Source organism: Xenia sp. Carnegie-2017, unplaced genomic scaffold (assembly GCF_021976095.1).
Source record: "Xenia sp. Carnegie-2017 unplaced genomic scaffold, XeniaSp_v1 HiC_scaffold_16, whole genome shotgun sequence".
Taxonomy (NCBI): domain Eukaryota; kingdom Metazoa; phylum Cnidaria; class Anthozoa; order Malacalcyonacea; family Xeniidae; genus Xenia; species Xenia sp. Carnegie-2017.
The window spans coordinates 719,293-733,497 of record NW_025813469.1 but is presented as its reverse complement, the minus strand read 5'-3'; the positions used below and the strand labels follow the sequence as shown (position 1 = coordinate 733,497).

The 14,205-nt window shown below is 37.5% G+C and overlaps 3 protein-coding genes across 3 annotated transcripts; 2 read left to right on the top strand and 1 right to left on the bottom strand.

Moving 5' to 3' along the window:
• The first annotated feature begins 31 nt into the window (after positions 1-31).
• LOC124436375 (radial spoke head 10 homolog B-like) lies at positions 32-14,107 on the top strand. The gene is made up of 6 exons (XM_046986291.1): positions 32-126; positions 10,754-11,783; positions 11,861-12,895; positions 13,225-13,371; positions 13,521-13,616; positions 13,708-14,107. Exons 2-6 carry the CDS (start codon positions 10,850-10,852, stop codon positions 13,899-13,901), a joined length of 2,406 nt encoding a protein of 801 aa, XP_046842247.1. The 5' UTR covers positions 32-126; positions 10,754-10,849; the 3' UTR covers positions 13,902-14,107.
• On the top strand, positions 7,742-8,395 carry LOC124437090 (basic salivary proline-rich protein 3-like). Its single transcript, XM_046987111.1, has 2 exons — positions 7,742-8,094; positions 8,161-8,395. The coding sequence occupies exons 1-2, from the start codon at positions 7,742-7,744 to the stop codon at positions 8,393-8,395; spliced, it is 588 nt and encodes a 195-aa protein (XP_046843067.1).
• On the bottom strand, positions 8,496-10,623 carry LOC124436378 (palmitoyltransferase ZDHHC3-A-like). The gene is made up of 8 exons (XM_046986292.1): positions 10,256-10,623; positions 9,902-10,047; positions 9,692-9,715; positions 9,483-9,534; positions 9,317-9,398; positions 9,121-9,251; positions 8,955-9,007; positions 8,496-8,836 (listed from the first exon to the last, which is right to left on the bottom strand). Exons 1-8 carry the CDS (start codon positions 10,472-10,474, stop codon positions 8,722-8,724), a joined length of 822 nt encoding a protein of 273 aa, XP_046842248.1. The 5' UTR covers positions 10,475-10,623; the 3' UTR covers positions 8,496-8,721.
• Positions 14,108-14,205: the final 98 nt, after the last annotated feature.

The following is a 14,205-nucleotide window of genomic DNA, read 5'->3' as shown; positions in this document are numbered from 1 at the left end:
TCCGGTCAGTACTGCACGTCACCTCCAGTCTTCCAACTCAATCATCGAACACGCTGTGTTAGTCATACTCGAAGTAGTTTTAGTCAAAAATATCGGTATTTTTCAGGAGAAAAAGGCAGAATAAAGGTTTGTGATCGACAGTTATATCCTAAAAAGATTTATTTGAAAAATTTCATTAAACAATTCTGTATATATATGCATTTTCTGTGCTGTTTAAGTTGCCTAAATTTTATAGCTTGTCATTATCCTCTTGAATGCGTGTTTGTAAAATGTCTTTCTCTTTGGTTGTTAAAGTTATTATATTTGCAAAAAATGGCGATTTACTCCTTACGAGAAATTAAATTTAAATGAAACGTACCTTAGGCATATTTCATTGTGAATAATATAACAATCAGTACATTGCGTAGCGTCAGGGGACTGGGGAAGTGTGTAATCTCCACTCCCCCCCCCCCCTTACAATTATTTCAAGTCATGGTATAGTTTGTCGAATTCTTGTAAGTTGTAAGTCGTTGGTTGAAATAGGTTGATTAATTTCAAAATACTGTTGGACAAATAATATTTTTTGTTGCTTTTGGTCATTAGTTTTCATAGTTGACCAAGAGTCGTCTATTGCTATTATGTTTTCTGCATCTGAAAAATTAGCAAGAAAAATTTGGTTAATATGATTGCAACTAGTTGTTCCCTATCCCCACTTCATTGACATACTTTAGCATCCAAAGCCCCTGATAAATAACTTGATTATACAAACAAAAAACAAACAAAATATGGAGCAAGATATAGTGTCAAACTTCTAAAGACTCACTCTAGATTAGTGTAGTGTACCAACTTGTTGTTTTTATTTCAACATGATTTTTTTGGTGTCTTTTGTAATATCAAGCAACAAAACCTCACTATATATTGCTGTGTATTCAATACTCTACAGTATATCCAATTTCTTACGATATCATTTTTTAAAAACATGAAAAATCGCCATGATATGGCAAATGGGATGCATACAAACCGTACGATGTACTGGTATATTGTGAAATGTTACTGTATGCATCATGCATGCATGCTATTTGGTAATATGTGATGCTTCAATTGTTGTCAAAAAATTGCATTTTATGGATAGTTATTAACTATGAGAGGTGTTTGGGATGTAATAATTGTGAACTTAAAGACATGTGTGGATAATTTACTGTTATGACAGTTTCCTCATGACTCTTACAGTCAAAATTATTATTAATGCTTTCACTTCTATTGGAAGAGAAACTAAAAGAATGCCATGTGTCAACTACTTTTAACCAAACACAAAATGCTTGCATGTATGGCTAAAGTTTCCTTGAATGGCTGTTCTTAAAATGTCTTTATGAACAGTCTTTACTAACATGTCTTTGATGCTTGTGTCGCTTTTGAAAAGTTTTAAGCTAAAAGTCATACCATATTCAAAAATGGGACTGCAGAAACTCAAAGCACAAAGAAATGCCAAAGTTTCATTTTGAAAATTAAATTTGCGTTTTGAATGAAATACATGTTTGGTGGTTGGAAGTTGGTATTTGTTTTTATCAAGTTATATCAAGACTTAAATCAAACGGTAAGTCATGAAATTATTTCAGTTTTATTTTAATCAATATCTCCATCAATATTTAATGATTTTTTTATCTGTTTTGTAGAGTATGCAAGGATGGAATAAAATCGGATAACAATGATCTTACTTATCGTCTTCGAACTTAGTTTATTGTTTTGTCAGATATATGTTGAGGTTTTTTTTATTTTCTAAACCTAAAAACTTTTATAGGATGCTTGTGGTTTGCTGAAATTTCAACGGCTTAACAGCGAAATCAAACGTCCATTGATGATTGAGTATTCATTTTCTCAAAAAAGATAGAAAGGTGCTAATTTTAGATTGTGTTTACCAACTTAAGTAACATTTAAGTAGAAACTCTTTTTTCAAAACTACTCTTTAGAAAACTGCGTTTGACTTATGACGAGAAAAAGTAGAATATCATTCAGCATAAACAAGAAACAAGGGAATGTAGCTGGTGATGAAAACAGCGCTCCAATTCGTGTAGAGGGTGTTTCCTCAACTAATCAACAAACTGCAAATCTGAAGGCTTCATCTTACTTTGCTTGTAGGTTTTGTTGCAAGCGTTTCAAAAACGAACAAGGCTACGACACACATAGCAAATCTACAAAACACAAAAAGTCGTACGAGTGCGGCAAGGAATTTGAAGTGAAGAAGAGTCGCACTTGTACCACTTGTCAGCAAGTGTTTGACACTAGATTGACAGTCCATTGTAAGAAGCAGAATCATTTGCCTTTGTTGCAAAGGACTGAGTCAAGAAATCCAGTCTATGGAAAGCCATGCACTGAAGTCGAGCAAGAAGATCCGTTTGTAAGCATTAAGTATTATTCACCTTATTATTGTGAGGTGTGTGATCTTGACTGTGTAAATGTGTTGCATTACGACGATCACGTGAAAGGACAACGACACGTTAAAACTGCGGAAAAGCGAGCGGAACAAAGCAAAAGTTCATTGGTTGATTTAGACACCAGTGAAGTAAACACGAGCGAAAAGTGTTTGGCTGTTTTGAATAAGATCGTACCAATCTCCCAAAGCGTTTCTGCTTACTATTGTGGTATATGTGATATGGACTGTAGATCAGAGGTAAGTTCATACGTTTTTCTTCTCTTAGCTACGTCTTTTTTATGTCCAAATGGTTTCGTCAAAGACATAAGTTGTCTCTTTTTTGGACGATTTTAAAGAAATTCAATTTTGAAGCTGTTATAGATAGCTACTTTACACGTTGTTTTATTTGGGATTTCAGGTTGCTTACACTGAACACGTGACAAGCAAAGAGCATCAGGTGCGCATGGAAGGTCACGGTCAAATGACGTACAAATGTGATCTCTGCTGTATGACGTTCACCAGCGAGAATAATCACAAGGTTCATTTTAAAAGCAAGAAACATGCAAACAACGTTGCAGCTCGCCAGCGGTTGTTACCATTGGAACAACAGCCAGACTCGGAGAAAGAAAGCATGCAAGATCTCAGAGACAAGATTAAGCGAACCATCTCTCCTCCGCTTAAGAACTTTGATAAGATCAAAGTAAACATTTCTAGTGAAACCAAAGAGGATTTGAACTCGCGTTCGGTTGTCGTCGACATTAATGCAGATGAAGAGGATGCCATGGCAATGGGGATGCCTAAGGTTAGGGATTATATTAGCAGGTTTTTATATGTTTGACAACGCAAAACCTGGATTGCATCATTGTGTATGGTAAAGTAGACAGTCTGTGTCTTGAGTAAGATATGATGACTAGTATTCGCCCGTTTAGATATTGTAAAACCTTTCTTTACCCATAGGGATGGGGAGATTGTCAATTGATTATTGTTCTCTCATTGTAAGGTAACATTGGACAAGAAAGAAAAGAAAGAATTAGAAAGGAAGTTGAAAGAAGACGAAGAAGAACGCGGAAGATGGGCGAAGAAACGAGAAGAGGAATACGGGAAGAAAAAAGCTGAAATCTTCAAAGCGTCTAAGTGGGATCCCAAAGTTGCCACAAGCGACAGCAGTAAAAAACGTGGACGAGGTCCGCTTGCATATGAAGATAAATACAAGTGGGTTGCACCTGATGGCAAGAGTCTCAAAGAGAAGTTTGAGAAGTACGCCAAAGATAGCCGTTATTCCAAGGAGGACTCGAGAGAAAGATCAAAGGATTACGGCTCACGTGACCGACACTCTCGCGAGGACTCGTTGAGTAAGACGAGAGAAGCGTGGAAATAAGTCTGAACGCCGCCGTAAGGATTATGAGGATGAAAAATACACTAGTGATTCCGATACTGAACGAGTGATCATAAAGAAAGGCTCGAGTAAAGATGATGAAAATAACGAGGATTTAAGAAAAGTTATAAACAAACAACGTGGCATCATTGAGAATGACAATGAAAGTTCCCTTGTTATTGATTACGGTCATCAAAGAGGGGACTATAGTGGTGAAAGATCAGGTTTGAAAGGTTTCTTTGGTGGAGCTTTTGCTCATCTTAAGGATAGGGAGGAAGACACAGTTCGTAAGCAGGAGAAGGAGGAAGATTATCTTGAGAAGAAATCAAAAACTCCTACTGATCATGAAAGAAAAGATGTGTTTGATGACGAACGTGCGACAGAGATTGTCGAGGAATCTGAGAAAGATGTAAACAAAGATATGGAAAGAACATTGCTGCTAGAACTTCTTAAGCGTCAGTTTCCTGACATCCGTTATCTTGCAGAGACACAAGGTGGATTGGAATTAATGCAGAAAATATTTGGTTCGCAAGGCATGAGTGGTTTGGCCAGTCTTGGTGTTGATTCTGTGACCTCTAGTGAGAATACGAATGAGCAATCGTTGAAATTAGATGAAAACATAAAGGAGGTCGGTGAAACAGTCGATTATCGGTCACGTGAAAAATATCAGTCAAAGAAAAAGAGTGGTTACAGTCGTGACCGCAGTATTGAGAGGTAAGTTTAAGTTTTTGAGAGCGTTGTAAAAGTTTACTGATGATCTTTATTGTGTTGTCTTTTAACTGTGTTAGTGAAATCAGATAATGAAGTCATGTGTCTTTAATGTTTAGGCGAAGGAGCAGTCGAAGTAGAAGTGATAGTCGTGAACGTAGAAGTAGCAACAAAAAGCAGAGCAGTTCAAGAAAGCGATCGAGAAGTTTATCTCGTGAGCGACATGGCAAGCGATCCAGACGAACACCAAGCCCTGAAAAACGTAAACGATACGAGAAAAGTTCTTCGAATGCCGACGTTGAACTGACTGAAGAGAAAAAGAAAAAAGATACGGCAATGGCCGAGACTAAGGCGAAGAGTTTAGAAGCAAAAGACAAAGCTCTTGCCAAATGGACTGTCTCAAACTGGTCGGGAGGAAAATGAAAGCGGTAAGGATGATAGAAAGGTAGACATTGATTCACGAGAGAAAGGTGACAAGAAAGAATACAAGAAAAGCGAAAGAAGGGATGAAAAGATTCACAAAGAATCCTCTAAGGATAATGCAAAAAAAAAAGACGAATCAACCTATAGTGAAGAAAGTGATAAGAAACGGCATAACAACAGAGATAGTGGTAAGATCTTTGAAGATGCTGGTGACTATGAAGAAATAGATTTAGGATTAAAAATTGGAACTAAAGATCGTACAAGAAGTGTTGAAAAAAGTCGTTCTGACGATCACAAAGATAAGCGTAGATCTGATGACGGTATCAACCGTAAAGATAGCAGAAATAAAGAAGATGTTGACAGGAGAAGGGACTTGGGTGGTCGGAGTCGCGATGATAAAAGAAGAGATTCAGATGAACGTGATGAAAAACGTAGAAAGAAATCACATGACCGCAATCGCAGTAGAGACGTCGATAATGATGAAAACAAAGAAATGGATGAATTGCAAAGAGATCTACTTGCTAATCTTGCGCGTGTGGAAAATCTTGGACGTGTTATTCCACCTAGTTTCCCCATTGGTGGTGGGCCATTGATGCCCCCTGTACCTCCACTGACTGGTCCACGACCACCGATAGGGTTGCTGCCTTCTGTAGGTGTGCCCTACCCCACAGGATCTGCTTCAGGATCAAGAGTTCCAACAATTTCCAGCACAAAAGACTCTCAAGTACCTTTTAACTCATCTGCTTTGACGTACATTCGACCGAACGAGCCGCTAAAGTCTTCGTCACAAACATCAACGTCCACAGAACAAGCCCTGAAGAATCTTCTTAGTCAAGTCAGTGCCCTAGGTTCTGGAGCTAAAACAACTCTCTCTAAATCCTTGGGTGTTGGAGACGATGATCAGCTTCATCGACTAGGAGAGAGGTACAGTGACGATCAAGAAATGTCGGACGACATGGATGATTCTGGCTCAAGGCCACTTAAATCCATCTTAAAGAAGTCATCTAAGTTCACCCCTGAACAAAGTGATGAGGCGCATAAGAGCAGCGGTCTTCCAAAGAATGTTGTTGGTGCAGAATACGTAGTGAACACAGGTGAACAAGCTAAGTATTTCTGTCAGCTCTGTGATGTGCAGTTTGCCACTTTGTCTGCAAAGAATTTACATCTTCGAGGTCCAAAGCATCTGGCGATGTTCATGAAACACAAATCTCCATTAATTGACGAAATGATTCAACAAGCCATGGGCGTTGGGACTTCACACACAGATGGCACCAGCGTGGTAGAAACGGAAGAAAATAAAGCAAAAAAATCACACGACTTTACCGCCAGTCAGGAACCAAAACAAGACAGTTGGAGAGAAGTGGATCACCATTCACTGGATAGAAGTGGATCACCATTTGTTAGTGGTGCCTCTCAAGCGTACACTGATAGAAAGAGTGGAACAAACGATGATGGACGACGAGGTGACAATTTGCTTGTTCCCGGCACTGACGAACAATCTTTAACGACAAAGTTGGTTGTCGGTTCTGTTGCTACTCTTGATGAGTATGAACAACTTTCAAAAAGAGCTAAGGACGTATTGTCTCGCGAAGAGTATGCTCAATTACCGGCCAGCACTAGAAAATTGTTGTTATTGGAGAATAGTGAGCAGCCACAGTCCTCAGGTAACAGAAATACCGATGAAACCGATTTTCCTTCGCAACCAACCTTGGCAGGTAGCGATGGCAACGTTACAACCTCTGTAAAAGATTATGACGAGCTCTCTCAAGGGCACGGTCTTTACTGACTCGTGAAGAATACGAGAGATTGCCTGCAAAAGATAAAGAATATCTTTCAAAGGAGGAATATTTAACGCAGGAAGATTATGATCGGAAAAAAACACAAGATACTTCAGAAACTTTATCACGTGATATGTACGAGGTAAGCCGATAGGTGTACGAGGTAAGACGAGAGGTTTGCGAGGTAAGCGGAAAAGTGTCAGATGTAAGACGAGATGTGTGCGAGGTAAGACGAGAGGCTTACGAGAGGTGTATGAGGTTAGATGAATTCATTTATTTTTAATAAAATATGTATACATTATATTTTGCAGTCTATTGCTCGCGAGAGAGAGCGCTTGGCAGCTAGAGATTTCATCAATAGAGAATCTTTAGAAAGACTGGATCGAGGAAGACGGCTAGATATAGAAAGATTGGCTCTGGCAGATCGCGATGCTTTATCACTTGCTGATCGTGATCGACTTGGATATCTAGAGCGAGATAGACTGCCATTTCCAGACCGCGAAAGATTAGGAATGATTGATCGTGATAGACTGGGTTTAATTGAAAGGGAGAGACTGGCACTAGCCGAGAGGGAGAGACTTTCTGTTTTAGCGGATCGCGACAGACTAGCTGAACGTAGTAGGCTTGTAGAGCGGGACTACTATGATCGATATCCGCCTAGAGAAGACTTCCCACGTAAGTAGAAATATTTTTATGTTATGGAGATGACTGTTCCTGATTGTAAAATAAAAGTTTCTCCGGATTTTAAAAATGATTTTTATTGAGCTTTCGACTCGGTGCTTCGAGCCTTCTTCAGAATAAGGAACATTACAACATTAGTTAATTAATTAATTAATTGAGACATTTTACTTGCATCTACTACTTTGAGTCATTTTGTTGTCACAAATTAGATCGTGGTGCTGCAGATGAATTTGGTCGTGGTAGACCCATAGCACGAGAAGATTATGGTAGGTTCACAGCACCTGTTGATGATGACTTTAGAAGAGAAGAATTTGCCAGATCGCGCATGCGTGACGATTATGGCGTCCCCTTATTGCCAAGGGAAAATTTCAGAGAAGCTAGAGATCCATGGGAGAGAGGACCCCTGGTAGAGATCAGTGGGAAAGACCTCCTATTGGAAGAGATCCCAGGGATGAAAGACCAGCACCTGGACAAGATTTCAGAGAATGGGAACGATCACGTGACATGTATGATGACCCGAGGTCACGTGACTCTCGTATGGTGCCTGATAGAGGTGGACCACCTCCAGGTTATGGTAGAAGAAGCCCACCAAGAGAATGGCAGCATGGTCAAGTGCAAGCTCCAAGAGAGCATCCTGGTTTTAAAGATTCTTGCGAACCATCAATGACAGGTGGTCAAAAACTTGATATGGAAAGAAGACCTGAAGAGGTCGGACATAAAGGAATGGAGGGTCCTGGCAGGTATAAATATTTCCACTTGATAACCTTTACTTGATGTAATATGTTGCTAAAAAACTATTTTCCCAGGTATGGGCCATATGACAATCATGGACCTCCTGGGGATCAACATGAGTTTTATCATGATGGTGATCCTAGGCACCATGGCCAGGAGATGGAATTTGATGGATCAAGACGAGGGAGCCCATTTAATAGAAGAGGACGGGGTTCTATAAATCGCGGGGGACCTCCGAGGGGACATCCTAGGAATGCTCCATATAATAGGGGTCAAGCACGTCGTGGTGGTGGGTCAGGACACTTCTGATTTTACCTTTTTTTTTGTTAGTTGCTTTCTAGTTCATTGGTAGATAAATTTACCAAACATGCTTGTTGCTTTTTAAGAAAAAATGAACTGTTTACTTGAATTATGTTGATGAAATAAATTCATTATTAAATAATTGATGTTGAACATGTTTTTAAAACCCGAGAAATGTACATTAGTGATGGAATATACACAACTACAGTTGATTGTACATTATAAGGTGAGTTATCATTGATGAAATCAATGTAATCGATGAATAATTTACACGTCCAGATGAAAATTATAAGTGTTGTACTCTTGTGGTAGGTCATTGCCACTGGGTCAAGTTTTTAAACTTCATAATAACTGAATACAGTCTTTCGTCTGCTAATCTTTGGATGAGTGAATGGTGAAAACCACTTCAATGAAAAGTGTCCACCAAATACATCCCTAAGGTTGTCATATCTATAAAATGTTTCAAAAAGATTTGCTTGTTTGAACATCTGGTGTTGAGACAGGTGGAAATTGATTGAAAAAATTGTGGATAAATCATATGGTTCTGAATTAACTAGTAAATACTCACAAAGACTTATCTTCCTCTTTATCGACCTTCTCTTTCTTCAAATTTTCAATTCCCTATCAAATGTGTGAACATTTGAACAAAGTAGCATCATTAGCAAAAACCAGTTAAGTATTAAAGTTCGCTGTATTTGAAATGAGTAAAGTAAAATGAAATCTTAGAACTTTACCGTTTCATCTTTACAAATTGAACACACTTGAGTGCAAAACATCGCAAGTGTGAATAAACCAAACAAAATTCCTTCAAATACAAGGAATATAATGCACACCATGCCAGCTGGTGTTTTGAGATAGATGCAACCTACAAATCAACATTCGTAAGGTTTTAAGAGATAAGAACAAAGCTGTGGATGCACATGACATTACCTTCCCAATCTGTGTTTTGGCAGAGAAAAAACTGTCTAACAGAAAGGAACAGCGCATAGACTGAGATGACCATAATGTAAAACTAGAAATAGTATTGATTCTTAGTAATAATTGATTTAAAGCATACTTATAAGTGATTCAATCAAATGTAAGTTAACAATGTTACCGTGAATAAGACAAAAAACTTTTGATTGTTTTCTCCAACACAGTTATTGATCCTATCAAAGACGAGATCAATAGTTCATTTCAATAAATGAATGTCCAACTTTTACAGGCAAATTTACTCTTTGAAATCTTATGATAAGTAACGATAAAAATAATAACCAATCATGAATGGAATTTTTTCATGTATCTCCTAAAAAACTCCAGCCTTACCATGGACAGTGGTGGTCCATTTTCCTTTAAAGAAAATAAAAAAAATGTTTTTAAAACTAGAAATAATGACCATTGGAAGGATTTTCAAAATTTTTTTTCATCCAATAAATAGTTAGTGATATAAAGCAAAATATGTGGGGGTAGAGGTATGGAGAGAGTTATACTTCACCTCTACCCATAATCTCTCCTTAAACGTTTTTATATATTTACCTGATGCAACGTTGACAGGTGCTACAATGATGAGCTCTATCAGTCTTAATACACTCACATCTTGTACATCTGTATAAAACCTCTCCTTCTTTTATGTCCAATTTTCTAATATTTTCCTTTGTACAATTACCTAAAGGTATGCTTCCCTAAAAATCATTTACACCATAAAGAAAGCTAGTTAGTTACAGCATGCGAATCATTGTGTAAGTATGTGTTTATAAACGCGTCGGTCAAAATATGAATATGTGGTTGTGGCTATCAGTATTTGCTATTTCATGTAAATCTTTAACTTGTTTTATGATTGAAAAAATGTTTACAAAGTGAAATGTGAACGGTTTAAACACACAAACTTACCGGGTCGGTCGTCATGGATCGCATGTGAGCACTCGCAGCTAAAAGAGCAAGAATCGAAAATAAAATTGAATGAAATAATCCCCAAGCCGTTGTTGTCAATTCGGGCAGCAGTATAACACCAACTACAACGAATTCAGCAAAGCCAATGAGAAAGTACGTAAACATAGCGCAAGTGATGCCAAGTCCATCCCAAACAAACCATTGTTTTGAAGGCTTCATGTTTTAAAAATACATTTCATTTATTTCCTACTGTATTTATTATTAGATTTATCGACTTAAAAATTCATTAACTTTCCTGATTTTCAAAAAAAGTCTTTTAATTTCTCCTTTCGTTGATATAAATACTATGTATTACGGGCAAATATTTAAGAATATTGTATTATGCTTCCATATGTATAAATATTTTGAAGTATGTTGACTGTTGAAAGCATGTGGAAACATCGTGTTCCTATTGGTGGAAACTTACAACTAAAAACTACCTCTGATTGGTCATTTCAGATCCTGTCGTTAGCAAAGTTGAATGAAAAATTGGAAACTTGTCGTTATGGAAACGATTGTTGTTATAAAATGGCCGAAGAGATTTCTATTTAAAACATGCCTCAGTTTTTGGATAGTTCATTTACGGAATCTAACGCAAATGGCGATGATAAAGATGAAATTGGCGATTCTCAATCTAATGAGAATGCAACTGAAGCTATTCAAGAACCTGAAATGGCTTCAAATTACGAAAAACCTTACGATGCCATGAGAAGCGAACCTTTGCTTACCGACGTGCTTGTTGAACTTTACGACGGTGAGCGGGATGAACAAAGATTCTTTCATGGTTACGGCACCGCATGCTTTCAAGGTGGGAACATATACAAAGGTGATTTTGAGCGTGGCTTAATGCATGGTAAAGGAAAGTTTGTTTGGCAAGACAGGACAATTTACGAAGGGGATTTTGTTCACAATCAATTGAATGGTACTGGTGTGTATATCTGGCCTGATGACAGTGTATATCAAGGAGAGGTCACCAATGGATTACGTCATGGTCATGGTATTTATAAATGTACCCTGCCACCATGTACATACACTGGTATGTGGAAGGAAGGCAAACGACATGGTCAGGGTTTGTTGAAATATAACCAACATGGTACCTCTTATTATGAAGGAGAATGGTCTGAAAATCAACGACAAGGTAAGGGTACGCGTAAGTATGCCAGTGGCAATGTCTACTATGGCAATTGGAAAAATAATATACGACATGGTGAAGGAACAATGAAGTGGTTCACAAGCAATGAAGAGTATTCTGGTCAATGGTTAAATGGTGTGCAACAAGGATTTGGCGAACATACATGGTTCCAGAGGCGAATTAAGGGATCACAGTATCCAGTAAGGAATCGTTATGTTGGTAATTTTGTCAACGGTAAACGTCATGGTCATGGTATTTTTCATTATGCAAGTGGTGCAAAGTACGAAGGTGACTGGTTGAATAACATGAAGCATGGCACAGGAATGTTTGTTTTCAAAAATGGAATGATATTTGAAGGTATATGTGATGACAATATTTTGTTGCCAAGCATTACTACCACCAGTTCAATGCTATAAAAAGTGTTATCCTTTTAGGAACATTCGAAAACGATCGTATGCTGGAATATCCTGATATCAATCCATTAAGAATGACCACACCAGACATTTCTTTTGCTGGGTTACCTGTTCAGCGGCCTTCAACCCCTGCTTTCTCTGAACTCAGTATTGATTGGTCAAATAAATTGGAACTTAACATCAGAGTTTTATTTGAGAATCGAAATATTAATGTAGATGAACGACAATTGGAATTACATGAAGTAAACAACATAATGTTACAACACATCAGTCAGTTAAAAAAGATTTACAGTTATTATAGCGCTTTAGGAATTGAAAAGTCCTTAGACAATACATCAGCCATGTCTCGAATGCAGTTCTGTAGATTCATCAAAGACAGTCATATACATCACGTTGGATCATCTGTTCCAGAAATTCTTAGACTCGTTGCAAGCGATGGCAAAGATGCATATTATCCTTGGGAGTATATTCTTATTCGTGACTTCTTGACTGCTCTGGTCTTTATTGCTAGTCACTTGTTTGCTGAAAATGCTGATCACAACCATAGACTTTTACCATGGTGTTTATCAAAGTTGATAACAGCGTTTATTTTGCCACATTCATTTTGCATTGGTGGCGTTGTATATTCCAAGCCAAGTGTTACGATTGAGTTGAATCAGTATTTGGATAAGACTTATTGCATATACCAGTACTGGTCGTCTCAATTTAAAAGAAGTAAACCCAATGGATTATGTGTTAACATGAGAACCCTGCTTCTCATGTTGAAAGAATACAATATTATTGGCGACGATTTGAGTGCAAAGGACTTTATCAATATTTGTTCATATGATGATCCTGGAGTTTTGCAAGATGATTTCATCAATCTTGACATAGAAATGTCATTCTATGAAGTTTTCGAGACTTTGGTTCAATGCGCTGAGTTGCATGTCACAGAGATGATGTTGAAAGAGAATCCAGTTCGTTCATCCAATGAAGTTATCTTAACCGAGCCTTGTAGTACTGCTAAAAGTCGACTTGCAAGTACATCAGCTGGTTGCTTTGACTCCCCAGTCATTGGTAAATTCTTTCAACGTATAGGAATGCTCAAAGCTTTGTTTTTTACTAAATAACTGTGTACCAGTGTGTAAGCATATTCTTCCTTGAGTTTTTCGCGGTGATTTTTCACGACAATAATGAAATGACGAAGTTTATAAAGATTATTCTATTATCTCTCGAATGAAATTTTTTAAACAAAGCACTTCAAAGAAAAAAACTTACGGAAGTTAAGCTAAAACAGTCATCTGAACGTGGAACAAAGCTTCTGCACTAGCTGTTTAAGAATTGACTTAAAACCATAAAGGTAATGGTTGGATTAAGTTACTAACGCTTGTAAATGTTTCTTGTAGAAAGCCGCCTTTCTTCAACTCATTCCTTGTTAAATACGAGAGAGGAAACACTTAAAGCTGATGGAAAAGAACAGCATTCGAATTCTGTAACCATTGCTTTGGACACTCCTACGAAAGATGTGGATATACCTTTACTCAGTATTACTGGTATGACTTGTTTAAGTAACATTTTTGTGCAGTGTTCATACAGTGTGAAGCCAGTGAAAATTATTGATTTGAGTTTATTTGAAAAGCTACACAGACGAGTGGCGAGGAATTTTTTCATAGAAATTTTTTATTCATTCTCTACGATGTAGCATCCTCTTCCGGAGAATTAAAAAAACCTTCTATTGATGATCATTTCGAGCAGACGCAGCAGGATGAAACCACACCTGTTGAATTGGTGCCACAAGGTAATTAGGGTGGATTGTCTTTCCATTAACTTTGAAAGTAACATCTGTTTAACATACCAGCTTGTTTGATTATTTCTTGTTAAAATTTTAGACATCACCATTAGTCTGACTGAAGTTCAAGGTGATGGTGAGGAAGCAAGAGATGTGGTTAAGGAAGATGGTTACTCTCAAGAACCATTTAATGTATGGTGCGCGAAAATGAATGTCTTTTTTAAGAACGTCTTTTTTCCTGCCGCCCAGAGATACGAACTCTTGAATAAGATTGCATTGGAAAAGTTGAAGTGAAGCACATTAAAGAACGTTACTGTTCATTTGAACTACTTTGATGAAACAGAAGAAAGACAGATGTCATAGAGGAGGATGAAAGATTCAAATTTTTAATTTATTACTGATAGTTATGCTTTTAAAGTTTTTAAGTCAAGTTCAAGATGTTTATTGTATGAAATATTATTACGTTTGGATTTCAAAATAAAGTTTTTAGTTTATAAAAACCCAGTTGACTCAACTTCACTCTCAAGCTACATCGTGCCTAACAATTATCATTATAAGATCAGTGGATGGCTGTATGTTAGCACTATTTTCCATTTAC